The 21,276-nt window shown below is 39.3% G+C and overlaps 1 protein-coding gene across 1 annotated transcript in view; it reads right to left on the bottom strand.

Annotated features, from left to right (window-relative positions):
• Positions 1-21,276, bottom strand: part of LOC122814081 (BICD family-like cargo adapter 2) — a 105,744-nt gene that overhangs the window by 69,336 nt on the left and 15,132 nt on the right. The window contains exon 2 of the mRNA XM_044086694.1: positions 5,213-5,401. Within this exon, the coding sequence (XP_043942629.1) occupies positions 5,213-5,401 (189 nt within the window). The remainder of the gene's footprint in view (positions 1-5,212; positions 5,402-21,276) is intronic.

Genomic DNA, 21,276 nt, shown 5'->3' with positions numbered 1-21,276 from the left:
AAATGCAAAATACCGAAACCCCAAAAGAGCGAAATTCAAAATCGCCACTTTTAAATAAACCCTCCACCACACAAACACACATACACCTTCCTCCCCACACTACAACAAACAAACAAAACACACACAAACACAACACAAATACACGAACCTACCCTACATATAAGCAATATGGGGGCTGTGCCTCCCACACTCACACTACTTATATATACTAACTCCGAGGTTGCACTAAAAAGACAAAGACACTAAACCCACCACTACACACTCTACACTCCCCTCGCACAAACACACATCACATATGTACAGACACCGCCATTCTCAACACTTACACACACACTCTTACCTACTTACCGTAACCTACACCTACAACTTCCCAACACACTAACATACACTAAAATCCCACCCCAAAACCTTTAAAATATAAACACTTACCTGAATCTCCAGCTATCCAGTAACACAACGCACCACCACAACCGCTGATTCGACATTTCTGGATTTGGCTATGTTGATTTTTGCGCAACTGGGCTTTTTATATTTTAGTCTCGAGATACTGAAATTCGAGATTACAGTATTTTGAGACAGTAAGTGCACCCTTTCATTTACGTGTATCTGCTATGCTATAATATGGTTGGTATCTTTTTTGAAAGTATTTCACTCAGATAATCTTATCCATCTGAGCAGCACTTTTAAAAAAAACCTTGATGGTGGATATAACAGCAAACATGATGAATATAAAAAGTAAACACCAGTAATGACTAGCTTTCACTATAAAATGTCAAAACTTCCCGGGATGCTCCATATGAGCTGCGACATAAAAGCTGCAAATGAATTGAGCACATGGGCATAAGATAATCAACCTGTACTACAACTATGATGATAAAAAAAAAAAAACCCAAAACATCTGCAATTCATACAAGAAAACAGAATAACAGACAAAAACAACCAGCCGCTCCTCGAATCCTAAACAATGAAAAAAAAACAGTAACTGCATCAGCCTGCTAATGACCCATTGCACAGAAAACTAGTAACTGCAATAGGCAGAACATCTTCCATTATGTAGAAAGCCAGCAACTATACCAGCTTGCCTGTCTGAATGGAAATCCAGTAAATGGTCTCACTGAGCATGAATCCTTCTACTGAACAAGACAACTAATCTCTCAATGCAGGGTATTCCTGTGACCCCCTGCAGAGAAAACCAGTGACATGTGCCACTTCTAAAAAAAAACAGTAACTGTAACATGCAGTCAAAATCAGAGCATGTAGCAATTCCGCAACTGAAGGAGGCAGCTAATGTCTCATTGTGCAGAAAGACTGCATGTACAGCAGGTGGGAATCGTTAACATGCACTGTAAGCATGTCCAGCAGGTGGGAATCGTTAACATGCACTGTAAGCATGTACAGCAGGTGAGAATCGTTAACATGCACTGTAAGCATGTCCAGCAGGCGGGAATCATTAACATGCACTGTAGGCATGTACAGCAGGTGGGAATCATTAAAATAACCTGTAGGCGTGTACAGCAGGTGGGAATCGTTAACATGCACTAAAGGCATATACAGCAGGTGGGAGTCATTAAAATAAACTGTAAGCATGTACAGCAGATGGGAATCATTAAAATGCACTATAAGCATCTACAGCAGGCGGGAATCATTAAAATAACCTGTAGGCGTGTACAGCAGGTGGGAATCGTTAACATGCACTAAAGGCATATACAGCAGGTGGGAGTCATTAAAATAAACTGTAAGCATGTACAGCAGATGGGAATCATTAAAATGCACTATAAGCATCTACAGCAGGCGGGAATCATTAAAATAAACTGTAAGCATGTACAGCAGATGGGAATCATTAAAATGCACTATAAGCATCTACAGCAGGCGGGAATCATTAAAATAAACTGTAAGCATGTACAGCAGATGGGAATCATTAAAATGCACTATAAGCATCTACAGCAGGCGGGAATCATTAAAATAAACTGTAAGCATGTACAGCAGATGGGAATCATTAAAAAAACTGTAACCATGTACAGCAGATGAGAGTCATTAAAATACACTGTAAGCATGATGGGAATCATTAAAATAAACTGTAGGCATGTACAGCACAAGGAAACCATTAAAATGCACTGTAAGCATGTACAACAAGCTGGAATCTTTACAATGCACTGTAGGCATGTACACCAGATGGGAATCATTAAAATGTACTTTTGGTATGTACAGCAAGCAGTAATCATTAAAAAGAACTGTAAGTATGTACAGCAGGTGTGAATCATTAAAATGCACTGTAGGCGTGTACAGCAGGTGGGAGTCATTAAAATGCACTGTAAGTATGTACAGCAGGTGGGAATCGTTAACACACACTGTAAGTATGTATAGCAGGCAGGAATCATTAAAATAACCTGTAGGTATGTACAGCACATGCAAGTCGTTAAAATGCACTGTAGGTATGTACACCAGGCTGGAGCCGTTAAAATGGACTGTAGGCATGTAGAGAAGATGGGAATCATTAAAATAAACTGTAGGCATGTACAGCACATGGGAATTGTCAAAATGCACTGTAAGCATGTACGGCAGGCTGGACTCATTAAAATGCACTATAGGCTTGTACAGCAGGTGGGAATCATTAAAAAGCACCATAGGAATGTACACCAGATGGGAATCATTAAAATGTACTTTTGGTATGTACAGCAAGCAGTAATCATTAAAAAGAACTGTAAGTATGTACAGCAGGTGTGAATCATTAAAATGCACTGTAGGCGTGTACAGCAGGTGGGAGTCATTAAAATGCACTGTAAGTATGTACAGCAGGTGGGAATCGTTAACACACACTGTAAGTATGTACAGCAGGCAGGAATCATTAAAATAACCTGTAGGTATGTACAGCACATGCAAATCGTTAAAATGCACTGTAGGTATGTACAGCAGGCTGGAGCCGTTAAAATGGACTGTAGGCTTGTACAGCAGGTGGGAATCATTAAAAAGCACCGTAGGAATGTACAGCAGGTGGGAGTCATTAAAATAACATGTAGGCATGTACCGCACATGTGAATCGTTAAAATGCACAGTAAACATGTACAGCAGGCTGGAATCATTAAAATGTACTGTATGCATGTACGGCAGGTGGTAATCATTAAAATTCACTGTAGGGATGTACATTTTAATGATTCCCACCTGTTGTACATGCCTATAGTGGGAGTCATTAAAATGCACTGTAACATATACAACAGGTGGGAATTATTAAAATGCACTGTAACATATACAGCAGGTGGGAATTATTAAAATGCACTGTAACATATACAGCAGGTGGGAATTATTAAAATGTACTGTAACATATACAGCAGGTGGGAATTATTAAAATGCCATGCAGGCATTTACAGGAGGTGGGAATCATTAAAATGCACTGTAACATATACAGCAGGTGGGAATTATTAAAATGTACTGTAACATATACAGCAGGTGGGAATTATTAAAATGCACTGTAACATATACAGCAGGTGGGAATTATTAAAATGCACTGTAACATGTACAGCAGGTGGGAATCATTAAAATGTACTGATTATTAAGTTTCCCTATCTGTCTGCCTGACGGTTCTGTTTGTTCTACTTAGGTGAGAGTCCTTCAGCCAATTCATTCCATAGGAGTGAGAGTCAAACATACTATAGTGTGGTACCAGTATCTACCCAGTGGGATCAGGATTTAACTTAAGCCCTACTTTTCTTACATGAATGCACAAAGTGTTCAAGAGGAGAACATGGAATACACCCCTTTGAAACATGACCACACCTCTTTCTCAGCCATACTCATAAGCCCTATTTCTCAGTGATAGCACCTTTACTGATATCCTCCTATCTCCACTTAGAACTCTAATACTCAGTGTGTGCCCAGACACATATGTCCCCCCCCCCCAAAAAAAAAAAAGGTGAGTAGGCAAAGCCTTGTGTTTCATCTCTTTTCTCTACCACCTCCCTATCTGTCCAAGCTGCTACTTAAATTTGTCTGGAGTCAGGCCTTTATCTCCTCTAAGCCAATGGTGTTATCAGAGCAATGTAAACTACTTAAAGCAGCCAGTCAGGATACATTACTGAATGTTCCTGACAGATATTACTTCTCTGTAACTGTTGCCAGAACTTTCAGTGCCACATAATGAGTCAAGCCTGAAAGGAAGGCCTTGTCTCTGTACCAATTAAACTATTAATCCAAAAGGAAAAATGATTCTGTCAAGAAAACACTTCAATTAAAAGAAGTATGTATTGCAAGTAACTGTTAATCTTGCTAAATTTTATATATATATATATATATATATATATATATATATATATATATTAATGTGATCTTTAGTCACCATGCAGTTGTACATGCTCAGTGACCATAAGACTTGTTAAAAAATGGAAATCAAAACTAGACTTAATATGGGAGTTTTTATTTAGATACCTTCTACTATGAGTGTTTGATCTATTAGGTTTTACCCTTGTGACTAAACCTGGCCAGTTGGATGCAACTTTTGTCATAACTGTCACCATTAAAAGGTTAATACTAATAATCCTCACATGAGGAATGACATTTGTGAACAATTAAAACATGTTCAACAACAAACTCAGAATTTTAACATGTTGGACCACTGTGTAACTGCAGTAGGGCACTATTGTAAACTATAGTTTTACCATCTTCTCCAACTATTTGTGCAGCTCACAGTCATTAGTAAATCTCCCATAAACTCATACACTATCATATCAGATGGTTAAATATTATTCCCCACTGTACCTGCATACATGAATTTCTTAGGTAGTCATGCTTTTTGTGCATTTAATACAGGAATGTCAGGTAATATGCAACTGTATAACATCACTCCTAGGTTGTGTCAAAGCGTAAGCCAAAGCTGAAGGTTTTTACCCCCGCCAGAAGTGATATAATTATACAAATCCTGACTGTCTTTTTGCTGTTCACAGTAGTCCATTTCCAATTTTATCTGTCTATCCGTCTATGTTTTTTTCTGGTTGACCTAAACACGTTGATGTTACTCTGATTTTATTGGTACTTGCTATTCAAAAGCCCACTGGATCACTCCAATTTGCACAGCTACAGTAACATTTCTTATCAATCTTTATGATTAGAAGACAGAGCACCAGCATACAGCCTCAGCTCAGAGAAAATTAAATGGCACATGTCAGCTAGAAAATCTGAGACTATGTTTTGCAAATAACCCTACTATTTTGTGCTGTCTTACCGTATGATCTGCCATCTGAGTTGCTAAAGCAGAGCCTCCTTCCACTGTCTGTCGAATTTCAGACAAAAGCGATGTACTAGAAGGCTTCACCTCCTGCAGTCTGATCACATCGTTCATGTTTCTCAGCTTCTGCTGCGCCTCGTGGTTCGATGTCCGTGCCTCCTGCAGTTCCTTCTTTACCTGAGACAGCTGGGGGATGCAAGAGCATAAAGGGAATGAAATATAATCATGCATGAGCTTAGGGTTCCAGATGTTTAGTAAGCTCCAGAACATATCTCAAATACTCCTTCTAATACTGGAGGTAAGCACTGACAACAGCTGTATTCCTGAATGATCAGATCATGAATTCCACCTTACGTCCTTCAGCTCCACCCATCCAGTTCTATACAAATTCTACACTAACTCTAACCTACATTCACGCTCAAAACTTTCATCTAACTGGCATTAAACAGCAGTTATTTAAAATACCTGTGAAAATCACTGTATGCGGCAAGAGTTACATGTGGGTAGGAATTTTACCTGAAATTAGTATTGTTTCGGTCTTTGATGTTAGCCAAAAGTGTTCTTCGCAGCACCCGCAATATGCCCAGTAATGACTCCTTCTGCAATTCATATGGTGTTACATGACTTGGTAACATATCTAAATACGATTGTAAATTCTTTTTTATAAGACCAGTTGCTCCTACTACTATTGGGACTGTCTGGGTATCTTTCTTCCACATTGCTTTCGTTTCTGCCTGCAGATCGAGGTATTTTATGACTTTGTGTCTCTCTGTACACAAGACACTGTAGTCACTAGGTGTGACGATTTCAATGATCAATGCTACTTTAGTTTTCTTTTCTTGGACCACTATATCCGGTTTTCTAGCATCTATCTTTTGGACTGTTGGTATTGGGTGATCCCATGAGATATAAACTTCATCATTTCTTTGATTCTCTGTAGCTCATGTTACCAGTGTTTTTCAGCCACTTTGATACCATAATGTTTGCACAATCTCCAGTGTAACAGTCTCGCCACATTATTATGCCTTTCAGTATACAGTCCTTCTGCTATCAGTGTGTCGCAACCAGCAACAATGTGTGTGACTGTTTCCAATTCGGTTTTACAAAACCTGCATATATTTTGGTTGTGAGAAAGGGATAGGTTTTTGACAGGCAAGCCCTAGCCACCACAAGGGGCCTAGGCAACTATAAATTTACAGAGACTGCAGACAGGAAAATTCTGAGCATATCAAAACAATCCTGTCTTGGTTTGTGATTTCTTGTGGAGTTGACTGGTAAAAGCAGTTTTATTTATTTTTACTGTTAAAAGGAGGTGCGACTGCGAGCTATAGTGAGCAACGTAAAGAAATTACAACTTCTGTCTGGCTGGTAGAACTTGTATGGTCAAAACAACTTTATTGTATTTTATGACTTAGCTGGATATTGCTGGTATAATTTTTGTCATAGAAGTTGATTTAAGTTCCTTTGAAGTCTTTGCTACTGACTTTGTGTATTTTTTTCCTTTGCAATATTTTATTCAATTAAAGCTGAATATGGATTCCTTAAATGAGTATGCAATTAACGATTTTCTAATGCACAAGTATCTTGTACAGTGTAATAAATGCTATGCATATTTAAAGGTAACTGATAACACTAGTGATCTTTTTTCCTCGTGTCAAAAGTTGGATGACTTCCTTACTCTTGTTAGAACCAAATCTCGACTTGATGATGATTGAACCTGTGCAATTGGCATGGCTTGGAGAACTGTTGTATCATATATTAATGACTGGACTGATGAACTAAACAATGTTAGGCATAGAACAAACAGAACAGATTTAGGAAATGATGCATCTGTTGTCTGCAAAGATCATTCAACTCCTATGAAACATGATGAGGCCCCTGAGAACTATGGAATTGTGGATGCAAGTACTCAGCAATCTGAGGATCCGGTTTGTTTAGAAGGAAACAAAAAAAGAAAGAAAGGAAGACGTTCACAACAAATAACAAGGAAGAAAAAGAAACTGACCAATGACTGTAAAGGAACGAGAATACGTAGTAAAAAGGATTCTGCTTTGTTATATAACACACTGGTGACAGGGAATGAAGATATCTGTCTATCAGAAAACCCTCAGTCTACAGAAAAAGGCATCACCTTTCCAACGGAAAAGGTAGAAAAAAGAGGCAAGGGGCAGATGAAAAGGAAGAAATCAAAACTGAACGTGGAAGGACTGAAGAACATTACTGTAAGAAAAAAGAAGAGAAAGACAGACGTTGACTACATTACTCAAGCTGTGGATTTACAGTGCCAGCTGGATGAGATTTTAATATGCAATGAAAACAGTGGGATTAATAAGACTAATAGTGATGAAGATCTATCCTTTGTAACAATTGATAGAGCAGATATTACTGTATTAGAAGCTGAAGATTCTTCAGCAAAGATATTCTTGTAATTGGCAATTCAGTTATTAGAGGAACTGATACTTATATTTGCAGAGATGATAATGAACATTGAATAATGTTATGCTTGCCAGGAGGAAAAATAGAAGATGTGAGACAAACCTTGGAACGCCTTAATGTAAGGAAGTATGGATCTGTTTTTATTCGTGTTGATACAAATTATGTCACCAACAAGGATTCTCTGACTGTTAGTCGGGAACTGACAGCCCTCCTAGATAGTATAGCTTGTACTGGTGTTAGGACATATTTTTCACAAATCACCTGTAGAGAGGATAGTCAGGTCACTGTGAATGAAAAGATTTTTTGGATAAACACCTACATGGAAAAAATGTCCTGTTTTAAAAAATGGAAATGTGTAGAGCATCCAGCGCTTGCTTTGGGCACTCGTGTTCGGACAGGATGGTGTGCATTTGTCCAGGTCAGGGAAGAGAATTTTTGCAGCAGATATTTTGCACTATTTGACAAACACTAGCCAGGATTTTTGCCAGGTCAAAAATATAACAGTTCACAGATAACATTTGATGCATCTCTGATGGTTGTTAATGCTAGAAGCATGAATAATAAAGTTTTTTTTATTGGAAAATTTGCTACATTCCCACGAGATTGATGTTGTTATTGTTTGTGAAACATGGTTAAAGAACAATGACTGGAAACCAGTTCTGTCAGGGTATAAATGTTTTTACTGTAACAGACATTCTAACAAAAAATCAGGTGGAGGTGGTATGATAGGGATTAAAGATAGCTATGAGACTTGTGATTATTACATGTTCAGTGATAACACCAATACTATAGACTGTGTAACTGTGACAATAAAGACAACCCTGGAACATATAACAATTGTTGGCGTGTATAGACCACTAAAGTCAAGTATAGATGACCCAGAGGAATTCATACATTTCTTACATGAAACACAGGAGGGAAGAATAATATTAGCTGGGGACGTAAATTTACCAGAAACAGACTGGAATAATATTGATTCAACAATGTTAGTAAATGTTAATTAGTAAACGTCTGTTGGAGTGCAGCCTTCTAACTTATCAGTGAGAGTGGTAAGTACTAGGTAGCCTGTCTACCTACCACAAGAGGAGTGGTTCTTGGCCCAGAAATTGTAGTTTATTGACCATTCAGGAAGTTGTCCATCTCTTTCAACTTTCTGGTTGAAAAGACCACATCTGCACTTGTTTCCCATCTTTCCTGTAACTAGCCTACTGGAAAGCACTAGAAAGCCTTAAACTGATATAAGTCTTCTCAGGAGTGGCCTTAGGTCAACTGGTGCCCTAGGCAAAAGGGCTCCACAGCGCCCCCCCACCACACCACCCAGTGCCCCCATCCTGGTCTACCTACATTAAATAAATACTGAAAAAGTGCCCCTGCTAGAGCAGTGCCCTAGGCAGCCGCCTAGTTGGCCTATGCCTAAGGCCGGCCATGAGTCTTCTAGCTTAAAAGAGAGACTTTGAAGTGATTGAGTATCAATTTTCTGTATTTTCTTGCTGTACTTAACTGTTTTCCACCTAAACGCTGATTTTCTAGCACTTATTGTGATTTAAAAGCTTGTTTTTTTTTACATATTGTACTTATTTGACTGCCTGCACTTTTAAAAAGTTGTTTTTGTATAAATAAATTGTTTAACTGTTGTAGGCTACACACTAAAGTGCGATAGCCTTTTCTGATCACTTGTAGTCGTTTAAAGCTGTTTTAAGTGTACGTTTTACTGTTTTTGTCTTATCTTTTCAAAAAAAAAAGAAAAAGAAATTTCTTGTTTCCTGACTTTCTAAGCTAGTATAGTCCAGTTTTCAGGCTAGTGCTGAATTCAGGGCTGTGTTACACGTTTCTGAGTTGGCCATACCTTACTTGGATAGAGGGAAGTTTCTCTGTTCACCTGTGAGAGAGGGGAACTTTGAGCAGCCATCTGTCCCTGGAGGAGTGGTTCCAGCCCAGAAGTTAGTAGTTTAAAAAACGCGTTGCATGGTTTTATGCGCCAGGCAGCACTGGTGAGCTAGGGTTAAATTATTCCCGGCTCCACTAAGTCTCCTCTTCAGTTTTTCACTTGAAACTAGTCTAACTCTAATATACTCCAACACTTGACTGCCCAGCATGGCAAGGCTCTTTATCCACCCCTCACCTACCAAGCGACTAAGCAGTTCACCCTACTATTCAGGCATGACCAAAGGGCAACATCAGGTGTACTCTCCAGTCCAGCTGGTGAATTTGGGTATCCTCAGGCAATGTTACAACTGTCTCATGTACACAGACAGCCCTCTCCCTCTACCACAAAACACTAACATATGCGAGAGATGCAATTATACAGCCAAACTGGAGGCTAAGGTATCTCCACCCAAGACTGGAACAGACAGTCATGAGGAGAAGGTTAACACTTGCACCACACCTCCAGCCTCACATAGACCTACTAAACCAGCACTGGAAAAAAATACACATAAAGCATTCTATAGCTATGTCAAGAATCTAAATGGGAACACTCAGATCTCCTCTGAGTTACAGCACAATGGCACTAAATATACAGAACCAACCGATATTGCCAACATCCTAGCAGATAGGTTCAGTGCTAACTTTACCCCCATCTCACCCTTAGAAGGCCCATCTCTATACCGGAAGAATGCAAAGTTCCTATAATCACGGCTGCACAGGTAAAAAACAAAGCCAAGAGCACAGGATCCATGGGACCTGACAATATCCCAGGCTGCATTCTACATGAACTACAGAATGAACTGGCACCCTACCTAAGTACCATGTTCAATCATAGCCTCACCTCAGGCTTTGTACCCACTGAATGGCGCACCGCAATGGTTATCCCACTCCACAAAGGAGGAGCCACGACGGACCCCGGGAACTACCGCCCCATTAGCCTGATGAGCCTGGTCTGCAAGGCCATGAAACGTGAACTCATAAACAAAGACATTGGTAATCTCCAAACTCTGGACCCTACCCAGTTTGGATTTGTAAAAGGCAGATCATATCTCCTAAACCTGACTGACTTCTATGAAGCGGTCACCAAGGCCATAGATGAGGGTAAAATGGTTCACACAGCTTATCTAGATCTCGCCAAGGCTTTCGACACCATCCCCCACTCTGGAATTATAGATAAGCTCACTAAACTAGGTATAAATCCCTATGTCACAAGATGGGTTGCCAACTGGCTCACAGACAGAACCCACACTGTGAAAGTAGCGGATTCCAAATCCAACATCATACCAGTGACAAATGGAGTACCACAGGGTTCAATCCTGGGTCCTCTCCTGTTTGGTATCTACTTCTGTGAAGCGCAGGCCAACACAGAAGGTCTTTGGCTAAGAAAGTTTGCAGATGACTGCAAACTAGAAGCCATAATCAAAACTCCTAACGATGTGGACAAACTACAAAAGGGCCTCACTGAGAGAGATACCTGGTGTCAAAGCCATGGCCTGAAGCTCAATGCCAAAAAGTGTATTGTCATCCCCTTTGGTAAAAACTCTGTACCCATGAACTACCACATAGCTGGTAGTCTACTTAATGCCGAAAATGTGATAAGAGACCTTGGGACATAGGTGGACAGTAGTCTCTCCTTTGATAATCACATCCTGCAGTGGTCAGGAAATCCTTCTACATGGCTCATCTCATCACAAAAGGATTCTCATCCAGAAAAAAGAGGTCATTGCTCCCCTCTACTCATCACTCATCACTCATTAGACCCATTATAGAGTACAACGCCCCTTTTGGTATGTACCTCACAAGACATCTACAACAACTGGAAAGACCACAGAAATACCTCACAAAGAGGATTACTAGCCTCAAACAGATGCCCTATGCAGACTGTCTCAAAAAACTACAGCTTTACTCCATCGCATGTCGCCCACTCAGGGGTGATCTCTGCCTAACATACAAAACTATGTCAAACCCAGTGCTGTTGGACATGCTCCACTTAAAGAAATCCCAATCCCTCCGAGCTACACGCTCTAGGGACCTAAACCTTGTCACCACAATAAACAGAACATGCTGGAGGGATAGATTCCTGTCACAGAGACTTCCCATACTCTGGAACAGACTACCTATCTATGTCAAACAGAGCTCCTCATTAGCACTCTTCAAGAAAAATCTTGATGATTGGATGGGAAATTCACCCCGGGGATCACTTCTGTGGCTCTGCTCGACAGGGGCACAGGAAAATAATTTTCTTGGGTGGCGAAAGCCAGGGTACGTTTGGCTAGGCTTATATAGGCCCTAGGGCCAATAGCCTAGTACCTACCTATGAACCTAAGAGAAGCCTTGACGAGTGGATGAGTAACAGAAAATACACCCCTGGGATCACTTCATTGGCTCTGCTTGACAGAGGCTCAGTTAAGTAATCAATGGGGTGGCGAAAGCCGACACACTCTAGCTAGGCTTATAAATGCCCTTGGGCAGACAGCCTAGTACCTACCTATGATCCTAAACAAATTATTCACAGAGTATATTCAGGAACAACAAATGCTTCAGACTGTAAACAAACCTACCAGGGGACGGAATATACTAGATATTGTTTGTGTTCCCAAATAAATTACTGTAACTTCAAGTCAAGGTTTATCACCATTGATGTGCACTGATCATGGGGTCATAAAGGTTAATTTGTTGCTAGATAATTCTGTCAAACTGAAATCTAAGCCAATGCACAGGAGGTTAATTACAGATAATAGGGAAGCAAAACAGTTACTATATAAAACTAACTGGAGTGAGATGTTCAGTGGAAAAACTGCAGATGGAATTTGGAAAGTTTTGAAAGATAAATTGTTTGAATGGAAAAAGTCAGAAAAATGTTTAACATCAGGATCTAGGCATGCAACATCAGGGGGGTATATTTCCATAAGAACGAGATACCTGATTAAGGTGGGAGACAAAAAAATATAAGAAATGGAAGACAGGTCCAACTACAACTTTGAAAACTGAAATAAATGAGCTGGACAAACAGATTAAGCATAGTGTTAGACAAGATCAAGAAAAATTTGAAGAAAATTTATATAAAGATATTGAGCATAACAGGAAACCTTTTTATAGACACATAATATGTGGAAGGAATAAAGATACACAGATTGATAAACTGTGTGCAGATTCTAAAATTTATTCTCAGACACAACAGATTATAGATATATTTACAAAATATTATGCAAAACAGTTTGGCTCCACAAAAGGGGTGGTAAGTTGTCCTAGTGCCATCCAGGTAACCCCAGATACTGGAATCAAATTAGATTATATTGAAAAAGAACTGTGCAAACTGCATCCAAACAAAGCACAGGGAGGAGATGGAATAAGTAACAATGACTTGAGAACACTTAGGCAAGGACTTATACTGCCATGACATCTATTATTCACTAGGTCATATAAATATGGAGAGATTCCTCAAGATTGGAGACATGCACTTATTAAACCTGTCTTTAAGGGAAAGGGGAGTAGGACAAACCCAGAGTCATACAGACCCTTAAGTCTACTTTCATGTTGTGGAAAAATAATGGAGAAAGTAATACTGGATAAGTTATTGTCAGAACTGGATAGGTTGGGACTTGAAACCATATATCAGCATGCATATGTTGAAAATAGATCTATTACCACCTGTAACATGATGTTCTATAACAATATAATAACAGCTATGAATGAAAAAATGTGCTGTGATGTGATTTATATAGATTTAACTTCAGTATTTGACAGGGTCATGCACAAAACACTGATGAATAAATTATTACAACTAGGTATTGATGTACTGTTGATAAGATGGATAGCTACATGGCTTACAAATAGGACATGGCATGTATCACACACCAAATGGACAGCTGAAATCCTTGGTTACAGTGAAGGTATCCCACAGGGCTCTGTCCTAGGTTCTTACTTGTTTAGATTATATCTTTCAGACCATACGTTTTCATGTGAGGTGTTCTACAATCTATATGCTGATGACCCGAAATTGGGTAAACTGATTACAAGTGTTACAGATAAGGCATGTCTGCAAAATAATTTGACTAAATTGACAATTTGGGCACAGGAGAATAATATGCTGATAAATACATCAAAAACTAAGTATATGAGATTTGGGAGACATAAACTGAAATGTGAATATTTAATACAGCACACAGTGATTGAAACTGTAGACTCATTTAAGGACCTGGGTATATGGGTAGATTCAGCTATGAGTTTTTCTAACACATATCAACCAATTGGCTAATGATAGTTATAGAACTATAGGTTGTATAAAAAGATTTGTAAAATCTAGGAAATCAAACATAATGAAGTCATTGTTTGTTAGTTACATTAGACCCAAACTTGAGTATGAAATAACAATATGGAAACCCTATAGGAAAACAAGCATGAATAAACTGGAAAGAGTACAGCGGAAATATACTAAGGGCATCCATGGATGTGAAAATCTAAGTTATTATGAAAGACTAAAATATCTGAACTTGTACAGTGTCTCTTACAGATATCTAAGAGGAGATCTTATTCAGGTATATAGGGCATTTAGGGACAACTACCTCTGGGAATGTTTGGGGTTATCAAAAAGTGCTAGAGAATCGTCAGACAACCTGTGTAGAAGATTCTGTAGGACTGAGAAGTGTACTAACTGGTTCTCTGACAGAGTAGCTGATGCTTGGAACAGATGACCAAATTACATTAAAGTAAGTACTAGTTTAGATATTTTTAAGAACAGCCTGGACATTTATTATGGGAACAAGTGTTTTGGCATATGATGTGAATTCACCTCTTCTTAACAATTCCTGCGTTCATTCTTGATTAACATTAGGCTCTTCCAGAAGTTTCTATACTTGCAACTACATTTATGCATTGTCCACATTTCTTGCCTTCTCATCTGATCCTTCACCTTATATTCTTTCTTTTGTTTTTTTTGGCACATTCAGTTGCTGCCTGGTTTTTATCCACTTCTGGTTTGATTTCCATTCCTGCTTGACGTTGATATACTTCTGCTAAACTAAGCAGAGAAGTCATTTTAGATTTATTCTCCTTATGTTTCAAAACTTTCACCACATTTGGATGTTGTGAGATCAGTAGATATGTGTGGAGTCCAACGATTGCAGCTCTATACATGTAATCAATTTCAAGGAGGTCCATCCCTCCTTCAAAATGGGGAATATATAATCTTGGTACACAATGATTTTTATAAATCATTCGGTGAGCATGAAGCATCCTTCTTGTTTTAGTATCCAGTCTATCCAACACTTTTTGGTGCCAGTCAATCACTCCAAAACTATAATTAGGACAGGAAGAGAAAACTGATTTATGGCTTGGATCTTGTTCCTAGACGTCAATGCTGTTTTCAGGATTAATTTAAGTCTTCTAAAGTACTCCTTACTGAGCTCTATTCACATTTGTTCATGTTTTATTGCTGATCCGTCATCAATTCCCAAGTATTTATACACCCCCTCTTGCTCAATTTCTTTTATATCACATAGGTTCATAGGTTGATACTAGGCTATCTACCCTAGGGCATTTATAAGCCTAGCCAGAGTGTGTTTGGCTTTCGCCACCCTTTTTGATTAGTTGACTGTGCCTCTGTATAGTAGGTCACAGAAGATAGCCCTTTTGAGGTTAGTTTACTGTGCCTCTGCCTAGTAGGGACACATAAGAGATCCCAGGGGTAAACCTACGATCTCCCATCCAATCGTCAAGATTCCTCTTGAAGAGGGTCATTGAGGGACTCTGCCTAACATGGATTGGGATTTTGTTCCAGAGTGAGGGGAGCCTCTGGGATATGAATATGTCCCTCCAGCATGTCCTATTTATTTCTGTGCTGAGGTTTAAGTCCCTGGAGCATGGACATTTGGATTTCCTGAGGTGGAGCATGTCCATTAATTCTGGGTTGAACATGGCTTTATATGTCAGGCTCAGATCGCCTCTGAGTAGGCGGTAAGCAACTGAGTAGAGCTGGAGTTTCTTTAGCCTAACTGCATAGGGCATCTGTTTGAGTCCCTTGATCCTTTTGGTGAGGTACTTTTGGGGTCTTTCCAGTTGCTGCAGGTGTCGGGTAAGGTACATCCCAAATGGGGCATTGTATTCAATTATGGGCCTGATGAGTGATGAGTAGATGTGAACCCTTTCGTGATAAGGTGGGCAATATAGAAGGTCTTTCTAACCACTTTGGCAATGTGATTGTCAAAGGAGAGATTGCTATCTACTTGGGTCCCCAAATCCCTAATTACTTCTTCTATATATAATGGATTACCACCTATGTGGTAATTTGTGGGCACTTTGTTTTTCCCAAAGGGGAAGACTATGCACTTTTTGGCATTTAGCTTTAGGCCATGGCTCTGGCACCAGTTATCCATCTCTGTGAGACCCTTTTGGAGGATGCTTGTGTCAGTCGGAGAGTCGATTATGACACCCAGTTTGCAGTCATCTGTGAACTTGGTCAGCCATAGTCCTCCCATGTTAGCCTGCACCGCAGAGAAATATATACTGAGCAGGAGAGGTCCCAGGATTAAGCCTTGTGGGACGCCACTTGTAACTGGTTTAGAGTCTGACATGGCACCTGCAATTCTGACCATGTGGGTTCTATCCCTGAGCCAGTTTGCAACCCATCTTGTGACATATGGGTTGATATTTAAGCTGGTGAGCTTATTTATGATGCCCGAGTGGGGTATTGTGTCAAAGGCTTTTGCGAGGTCCAAGTAGGCTGTGTGGACTACCTTCCCTTCATCTATGGCCTTGGTGACTGTTTCAAAGAAGTCGACCAGGTTCAAGAGGCAAGATCTGCCCTTAACAAAGCCGAATTGGGTAGGATCCAGTGTTTGGAGGTTCCCAATGTCTTTGTTTATGAGTTTCATGATGATACACTCCAGGCTAGTCAGGCTTATAGGGCGATAGTTTCCGGGGTCTGTTGTGGCACCACCTTTGTGGAGTGGGACCACTGTTGCTGTACGCCATTCCTTGGGTACATATCCTGTAGTAAGGCTGAGATTGAACAGTGACTTTATGTGAGGGTTCAGTTCTTCTTGGAGTTCATGTAAGACACAGCCCAAGACATTGTCCGGTCCCATTGATGCTGTGTTTTTTGCTTTGGAGAGGGCAGCTCTCACCTGTGCATCTGTGATGTCAGGGAGGCTACACTCTGTTGGGATAAACATTTGCTCTTTTGGGGGGGAAGGGGGGGAGAAGTTTGCAGTGAACCTGTCTGCCAGGATGTTGGTAATGTCTGTGGGTTCAGTGTATTTTTTGTCATTTTGAACTAACTCAGGGCATATCTGGGAGTTGCCACCCAGGTTCCTGACATAACTAAAGAAGGCCTTGTGATTATCTTTAACATCTTGTGCAATTTTTCTTTCGAAGCTGGCCTTAGATGATTTTATGAGGGATCATAGTTTCTTGCTAGTACTGATCAGAGATGCCTTCCCTTTTTGGGATTTTGCTCTATCATGTAGTAGCTTCCTCTGGAAGTCTTGTCACAAACTGATGTTTCCTGGTGCTGCAATTTTCCCTTTTTAAAGGTTGCTTTTGCACATTTATCAAGACCAAATGACATTCCAATACCATCTGAAAAGGTTTTGACAACCTGCAGCTGTGCTTTCAGTTCCTCATCTGATGAGCTATACCGTTTTAAATCATCGACAAAGAGATGATGAAAAGGTCCTTAGATGTTGTTGTTTTCTAGAAGCCAAATTGTAGGCGTGGCCTAAGCTATTAAGTAAACAGCTTAATGGGTTAATGGCAAGGTAGAATAGCAACAATGACAGAGAGTCACCCTGGAATATCCCCCTTTGAATTTTTATCCCTGGGATAATAATCTGTCCTTTATCATGGCTTAATTGCAAAGTGATCTGCCACAGTTTCCTGGTCACTGTGATGTAATCGATCAGTGTGGGGTGTGTACTGTAATCGATCAGTGTAGGGTGTATCTTACACATTTTAAGCACTCTTTTATCCATGAATGTGGGATACTATCAAATGCTTTTTTGTAGTCAATCCATGCAGTACTTAGATTTGTCCCCTTCTTACAGTTCTCCACTATAACTTTAACAACAAATGATCCTTTATTCCATATGACTTTCTTTTATTGTCCTTTTGTTCTACTGCCATAATTGAGTTTTCTTTTAATGACTATAAACTCTGTTGGTGTCAATTCCCATGTATAGTTTATATGTCGTTTGAAGACAAGTTACTGGTCTATAATTTTTTAGTGTAGCTTGCAGGTTCCATCTTAAGTAAGAGCATTGTTTTTCTTGTTGTCAACCAGTGTGGTGTGTGTTCAGGGTGCACATATAAATAGTTCTTACTCATGGCTAAATCCTCGTGCAAAGAAATTAATACTTTAAGCCAAAAATCAGGTACTGCATCTGGGTCTGGGGTTTTCCAGTTAGAGGCTTTTCTTAACTTTGTTTCAATCTCTCTGGCTGTTACTTCATCCCATTTCATATCCTGTACCTTTAAACTTCTTATTCTTTCTTTTACTTCTTCTATTCATTTAGCGTATTTGTTATGTTCCACAGGATCTTCATAGATACTTCTCCAAAATGTATCTACTTTCTCTTTTTTGGCAGACTTTAAATTCCTTTTACCTTATTTCCCAATTTTCTATAAAACTTTTTTGGGTCATCAATAAATTGATTATTTTGTGCTTTTCCCTTATATTTGTCTTTGTATCTTTTAAGTCTTTCCGCCTGTTTTGAAATTTTTAGTTTATCTCCAATTGTGCATAATAGATCCTGGTCTGTTCTAATACTGTGTGTTGCTTTTATCACATCTATCTTTCTTAGTATTTTTGTTGATCTATTCTGTCTTCTATAATCTTCTAACAATGACAATTCTTGTCTTAGCTGCTTTATAGTTTTCTCTATTTAAGGCAAAAAAAAAAAAACTCGCAAACTATAAAACAAAAAATGACACTGGTGTCCAGAAGCAATGAGAAGACCTCATATACTTAACGCAAGTTTATTTGTTAAAAATTATTTAGCGTTTTCGCCACTATCATCCAAGCAGCTTCATCAGAGAAATATTATTTAAAAAGGCGCCAAACCTTTTAAATAAAACCAAAAAGGGAGTGTCTAGACACGTCACTTCCATAAAATGACTAATACAAATTAAAAGGTATAAAAAATACCTTTGAAATGAATGTCATACATTTAAAAATACCAAATACTATAAATCATACCACTAGTAAATTTTACATTACATACAATTAATTTGAAAACTCTAAAATAAAACTTAAAAATTAATAAACATAATATAACGGGTCAATGCAACTCTTCTAATAAATGACCAATTAGGAAAGCCTTAAAATGACTATAGAAGCCCCATAGTAACAGTAAGTTTTACTCAAACAGTGTGTAAATATATATATATATATATATATGTATATATATATATATATATATATATATATATATATATATATAAAAAATAGTAAAAAAAGTAAAGGAATAATAAAAAAATAATAATAAAAAAATAGATACACTGTTCAGCAGTCAAATTTATCTCAAAAAAGCCTTAAGCTTAAGGACCGATGAAATATTACAGTTCTCATTCAGGCCAGGGAAGTTGAATGCGTCCAGTTTAAGCTAATTTGATATTTTCATGATGGTATTTGCTTCCCCCCCCTTTTCCCCTTGCTGCCCTGTGTTCCTGTGGTAGAACTTTATCAGCTATTAATTTAGCAGCACAGTAATATATTTTGTTTTAGCAGCACAGTAATATATTTTGTTTAAGCAGCACAGTAATATATTTTGTTTTAGCTGCACAGTAATATATTCTGTTTACTTCTGTTATATCGCATGGGACTCCTATAAGAGAGGGCGGCCATGGCTTTTCATGCTTCCAGGTCACACACTACCACTATGATCAGGACACATAGCACAACAGCTGCCAAGTCGTAGAGTTTACTGCCTGCAAGAATGTGGAGTCCTAAGATGATCAGGATATGGACTTTCATCACTGTGAGGTATTAGAGTCATAAAACGAGCTTCTCACACAGAGTTCTGGGACAATCAGGACTTGGAGGGCCCTGGGTGTCTAGACATGAAATCCCTATATGACCAAGTCATAGGATTTCAGGACTATTAGCACCTAGTGTTCTATGGCTGTAAGATCATATATTGCCATGAGAGCCAATAGCAGGAATCCCAGAATGATCAGGGTATTACTTTCATGAGTTCAAGGTAATTAAGTATCATTAGGTCCAGGTTATGGAGTATCAGGACATTCGGGACATGGAATCCCATGGTAATAACATCATAGAACTACAAGACTATAATAGCATGGAGATCCTTGACCACAAAGGCATCATATCCAATGACATCAAAGTCGTGGCGTTACATGATGACCAGATCATAGAGCAACATGACAATTCGGTCTAACTAAGGAGAACCAGATGCTGAAGTACAAGGATGTCCAGGAGGAGATGGAGCCCTATGACTGTCAGGTCAAACAATCCTATGACAAAAATTTCATGGAATGCCATGATTGCTAGGATATGATATCCTGCTATGATGAGGTCATGAAGCATCATAGTTGCTAGGATATGAAGTCCTGTGATGACCAAGAAATGGAATCCCATGGTGATCAGCTCATAAATGCCATGATGGTCTAGTCACAGAGTCCAGTGATGATCCAATCATGGCATCTCATGATTACCAGGTTACTGACCTCCATAATGACAATGATAGTGAGCTCTATGCCTGCCAAGACACAAAGATGACCAGGGCATAGAGTCCCATGATGACCATTTCACAGAACATAATGACTATGGGGTACTATTTTGACCAGGGCATGCAGTCTCTTCATTACCAGATCATAGAATCCCATGATGAACAGATCATTGTTTGTTTTAAATGCAAAGTCATGAAGTGCAGTAACCGCCACATCATGAAGTCCCATGACATTTAGGTCACTGAATCCCATAAATGCCATATCATAGAGTCTCTGACATTTAGGTCACTAAATCCCATAACTGCCACATCATAGAGTCTCAGGACATTTAGGTCGCTGAATCCTACAACTACCACATCATGGAGTTGCATGACATTTAGGTCACTGTATCCCATAACTGCCACATCATAAAGTCTCAGGACATTTAGGTCACTGAGTCCCAAACCTGCCACATCATAGAGTCTCAGGACATTTAGGTCACCGAATCCCATAACTGCCACATCATAGAGTCTCAGGACATTTAGGTCACTGAGTCCCAAACCTGCCACATCATAGAGTCTCAGGACATTTAGGTCACTGAATCCTACAACTGCCACATCATAGAGTCTCTGGACATTTAGGTCACTGAATCCTACAACTGCACATCATGGAGACTCCTGACATTTAGATCACTGAGTCTCATGACTGCCACATTAAAGAGTCTGTGGACACAAGTCACCAAGTAATACCACTGTGAAATCATGGAGTTTGTCTCATGATATTTAGGTCATTGAGTCCCATGATGGCAACATTGTGCAGTCTCATGACATTTATTTCACTGGGTCCCAATACTGCCACATAATGGAGTCTCATGATGTTCAGGTCACAGAGTTCCATGACTGCCACATCATAATAGATCCTGAACATACTTCTCAACCTCTCTGTCCAAGAAATCTGAATAAAGTGAAATATAATGGGGGGGGGGCAAAGGCCCCGAAATAGGGACAGATTTTAGATATTGCTCTTGTAGACTT

The sequence above is a fragment of the Protopterus annectens genome, chromosome 10.part0 (assembly GCF_019279795.1).
Source record: "Protopterus annectens isolate FY-2018-M chromosome 10.part0, PAN1.0, whole genome shotgun sequence".
Taxonomy (NCBI): Eukaryota; Metazoa; Chordata; order Ceratodontiformes; family Protopteridae; genus Protopterus; species Protopterus annectens.
Note: the sequence above shows the minus strand (reverse complement) of the source record. Positions and strands in the feature narration are given on the sequence as shown.